The sequence below is a fragment of the Pyxicephalus adspersus genome, chromosome 3 (assembly GCF_032062135.1).
Source record: "Pyxicephalus adspersus chromosome 3, UCB_Pads_2.0, whole genome shotgun sequence".
NCBI lineage: Eukaryota > Metazoa > Chordata > Amphibia > Anura > Pyxicephalidae > Pyxicephalus > Pyxicephalus adspersus.
Window position 1 is genome coordinate 11,839,924 of NC_092860.1, and position 4,569 is coordinate 11,844,492.

The following is a 4,569-nucleotide window of genomic DNA, read 5'->3' on the forward strand; positions in this document are numbered from 1 at the left end:
TGTACCCCATTATTCTGTATATGGGGTCCATGAAAAGCTGTGTACCCCATTATTCTGTATATGGGGGTACATGAGAAGCTGTGTACACCATTGGCTGTGTATCATATTTTCTAATTTATGGGTTTATGTTTTTAAAGTAGACTTGGGCCAGAGGGGACTTTATACCTGATTATTTTGTATAGGGCGTTTTATGGGGACACTGGAGCAGCAAGAGACTGTGCCCCCCAATATTGTGTATACTGGTTCTGTGGAAAAACTGGGGCAGAAAGAGGGACTGTGTAACTTATTATATATATATATGTATATATGGTGTAGAAGAGGCAGTATACCCCATTATTCTGTGTATGGGGGTTCTGAGAAGAGACCATGCAGAAGGGAGCTGGATACCCCATTATTCTGTATATAGGGCAGCAGGAGGCTATGTACAAAACTTCTGTGAAGAGATAGTGGCAGGAGGGTGCAGTAAATACATTATTCTGTAGATGACGTTTTGTGAAGAGAAAGGGGGGGAGGTTATGTACCCCATTATTCTGTATATGGGGGTACTTTAGGAGACTAGAACCGGAGGGGGCTGTATACCCCAATGCTTTGTATATGGCAGGTATGAGGAGTCTGGGGTGAGATGTTTCCAAGCTCTGTACATTATTGCTCAGTATTAAGGGGTTTTAAGTGGAGACTGAGGCAGACGAGGACTGTGTACCCCATTATTACCCCCCCCCCCCCCCCCCCACACACACACACAGATTTGATTTACCTCCATTGCTGTACAAATATTGTTTTTCATCAAGACACAAAAACAGTGACTGTGGCGGCTTTAATATCGCAGATGGATGTGGCCGGCCACCCGCTGCTTTCATAAAGTAGAAATTCTTTGGAAAGCGGGAATTGTGTTTTTCTTGAGATTGAGCAGAACAAAGAACTTCTCCGCTGGGCGTTTATTGGGAGATCTCCGACTTAGGAAAGGGATTGTAGAAGCCACATTAAAGGGGGGTTCTGCCCCAACCATTAGACCTTTCCTTGATGCATTGATGTTGTTTCTCTGCTTTTATTTGGTGGCCACATCTGACACCATGTGGAAAGGCCGCCCTGCTCTTTGATGTGGAGAAGAGCGAAGTGTAATTAGGTTGGAATGTCAGATAGGAGAGCCGCCCGCCTCGCACACGCTTCTGTCATGTGGTCACATTGATGTAGCAGCTTCTAAACACTTTACAGGTTTTAGTCTGATCAGAAACACATGCGGGGAGGAGGAGGAACTCCTGGGTTAACCTGCTCGCCACTGATTTCTACTTAACATTGTGGATTTTAGTGGATTTAAAAAGAAATGATTTTTCGATTCTTTATTCATGTTGGGCTGTTTTTGGTATTTAAAGGACCCGAACACAAAAGCAGAGGGGGGCACTTTTATACCCCCCAGCCCCCTTCATGTACAGTAATACCTTACAGCAAGGCAATCGGCCCCTTTGATAAGTAACCTCATCCAGTGGGTGAGTCCAGAAATCCCGTCATTAGCGGTGACCCTTTCATCAATGTTTCCCCCAGATGCTGTGAACACGAGAAGAAAGGGAGCCGGGGGATTGGGGAGCAGAGCGGAGCGCTCACCTCTTAATGGTGGAGGGATCAGAGTGGAGTGCCGGGTGCAGGTGTCGCTTTTCATGTTTTTATGGGTTGGGGGAAGGGACAAGGAAACACTTGTAAAAGTTTCTACAAGTTGTTAAAACAACATGAGAAGTGCAGGGAGCACCGGTGCCAGTAGCCGGGACACACAGAGTCAGGGATGATATTCCTCCATACAGACACCACAGATATCAATCACAGATCCAGCACACTGCCGCTCATACATGTGATAATGTGTAGGTTACAAATACGGGGAATGTTGGTGAGGGATCGCGGCAGATACAAGTAAATGTCTCCAGGGATTCACATCTGGTAATAAATGGGTGAAAATACGTATATGGTTTTACAAACAACCAATCACACCATTCACTGGGACACTGAAGTTGATTCCCTAATGAACTGTGTGATGATTCACTTTAATTATCTAATTATGTGAAAAGAAATTGCCCTTCATCTGTACGTGATTGGATGACTCAAGTGAATATTTACACAAACCAAATAACACAAATACCATACACACACCTAAACACACATACAAACCTTCATCCACACACACGGATACAAATACATACCTATATCAAATATACACACAAACATAATAAACATATACACAAACTTACTTACAAATATGTATACAATTAAAAACTTCCAATAAACCCCCCCCCAATATGTTTTTGTGCTGTCTGTGCTCCAACTCTGTTCCTCCACCATATTAATTTCATTCTATTTCCCACTCCACAGACTTTCCTTACTTCCTGGCTGGGCTTTATCTTTTATTACATGTGAAATGAATTCTGTACTGCATCTCACCCACCAATCAGATTGTGCCATTTACTTTCCAGCATAACATAGCAGAATCTGATTGTGTCTCTGGGACAGTCTCACCAGACACACGTTGGGCCCTATTGTTGGAATAATCCCACCTTTGCTTCTCCTCTGTTGCAGGATCTGACTGGAGGAGGGTTAGAGGAGAATCTGCAATCTCTGAACCTGAAGGAAGGAGTGGATTATTATCACTTTAACTGAGGACTGGGCACAGGTACAGAACAGCATTTTACTTATTTCCCAGCACATTGGAGGACACTGAGATGAATCACTTAAATGTTTTAGGGAGGTCACCAACTTATATAGAATGAGTTACTGACACTAATAGGAATCAATTGCAATGCCTTGTTTTAGTATGCTGGAAGGCTTTAAAATGAAAGACACTGCAAAGCATGCATGGTGTATTGCAATACAAAGGTGTGAAGCTGACCTCCTTGTGGTGGTAGCACCCACCCTGAAATATACTACAGCTGCACCATGACCTCCTAAGCTAACCCGGTACTAACATGCCCACCCAGAGCCCCACTAAGGTGCATCAACTTTCCTTACCTCCCCTGTTTACTTGCACTAATAACCCCTGTTCCTCCTGTAAATTGTATCTGTACTAGCATCCCCTACCCCTCAGGAACTAATCCATCCTAACACCCCTTCACCCCTCTTGAACTAACCTGGGCCACCACCTCCTCTCAATCAAATCTGCACCAACAGTCCCCACTTTTCCTAAGGTAACCTGTGCCACCTTTGCTAAATATATCCACATCAACCCGCAACACTGTCCCCCAACCCCTATCCTAGACAAACATAGTACTACATGGCAGGAGCTAAACTGCCCCCCCTGCCACTGGAAGGGGTAAGGGTAGTTCATGACGAATAAGAGCTGGGTTGGATAAGTTTAGTACTGGATAAGTTAAGTGGAGTTGTTCTTTAGGAATGAAGTTTTGTACCTGAACACATTTCTGATATCTGCATTTTAAACTTTTGAAACACAGATGTTTGTCCAGGATAACACATTCAGTTCATTGTATCAAATGGGAGGACAGACAGGTCCTCCTATATGTGCCAACCTGCAATGCCACCCCCCAACCGGTGCTGATAGTGAGCCATTGCTCTGTTCGGATCCATCCGTAGTGCTAATTTACCATCAACCCCACCATAGCTCAACCCAGCGGGATAGGAGATTCCCTGCTTGGTGCATGTTAAGAGGACCTGTCTGTCCTGACATATAATACAACGTTTGTCCAGGATAACACATCCTTTACATCTCTGTGTACAGTAAGCAGAGGTGTATCCTGTGTGCTGTATTATATTCACACAAAGAGCGTGAATGTTGTCATCTCCTATTGTAACATTTTCTTTTATTTGGTGACAGGATGGGAAATGTTCTCACCAGGGCAGATGTGGACATGCTGAGACATGGAATGCGCTATGATGAGCGATCTCTGCCGTCCTTCAGTGTCAGGGAGATGGAGAAGGGACTAACACAACAAATTCTCATGTAATATCAATTTATTTTTAAACTTTTTTTTAGCCGTACAATTATTTTTTAATAAATAAATGACTTTTTACACAATGCATTTTTTTTAGGATTTTCATCTTGCAGCCTTTATTTGTCGTTTGAGCAGTAAAGTGTAGCTGTTGTTCTGTACCTGTGTACAGCAGATAATGCAACCTTCTCCATCTTGCATCACAGTGACTGCAAAGGACAAGTCACCCCATTCTGGGTGGCTGCAGGGGTACAATGGTCACCTTGCTGTGACTGTAGCTAAAGCATCAGTAATAGCTTAGTAAATAAACATCACGTCTAGTCAGCAGATCTGGATCTACAATGTGGCGACAATAACACACACGCTGCAGGTTGTGGTAATTCTCTGCAGGTAACTGTACAACAAGCAAGATTTTATTTTAAAATTGACATTATTACAAACCCCAACATAATGAACAAAGCGCCACCTGCTGACTAAAACTGATATGACACACTGGTTGGGCTCCAACTCTTAACAGGTGCCTGGGGTAGTTTGGGCTGAGGAGTCTTATCGAGGCTGAGAGACCTGTATGAAGGAAAAGATTTGATTTTCAGAACAATAAAATGACAAAACAATTACAAAGCTCTTAACCACCTGAGCGTTACAC

At 43.4% G+C, this 4,569-nt stretch overlaps 2 protein-coding genes across 2 annotated transcripts in view; one reads left to right on the forward strand and one right to left on the reverse strand.

Annotated features, from left to right (window-relative positions):
* Positions 1-2,648, forward strand: part of B3GNTL1 (UDP-GlcNAc:betaGal beta-1,3-N-acetylglucosaminyltransferase like 1) — a gene marked incomplete in the record, with an annotated part of 154,634 nt that extends 151,986 nt beyond the window's left edge. The window contains 1 exon segment of the mRNA XM_072403592.1: positions 2,560-2,648. Coding sequence (XP_072259693.1) covers positions 2,560-2,640 — 81 coding nt within the window.
* A 1,279-nt stretch (positions 2,649-3,927) lies between these two features.
* The window catches only part of TBCD (tubulin folding cofactor D), a 130,100-nt gene continuing 129,458 nt past the window's right edge, over positions 3,928-4,569 (reverse strand). Inside the window, exon 41 of the mRNA XM_072403591.1 lies at positions 3,928-4,487. Within this exon, the coding sequence (XP_072259692.1) occupies positions 4,470-4,487 (18 nt within the window). The 3' untranslated portion in view covers positions 3,928-4,469. The remainder of the gene's footprint in view (positions 4,488-4,569) is intronic.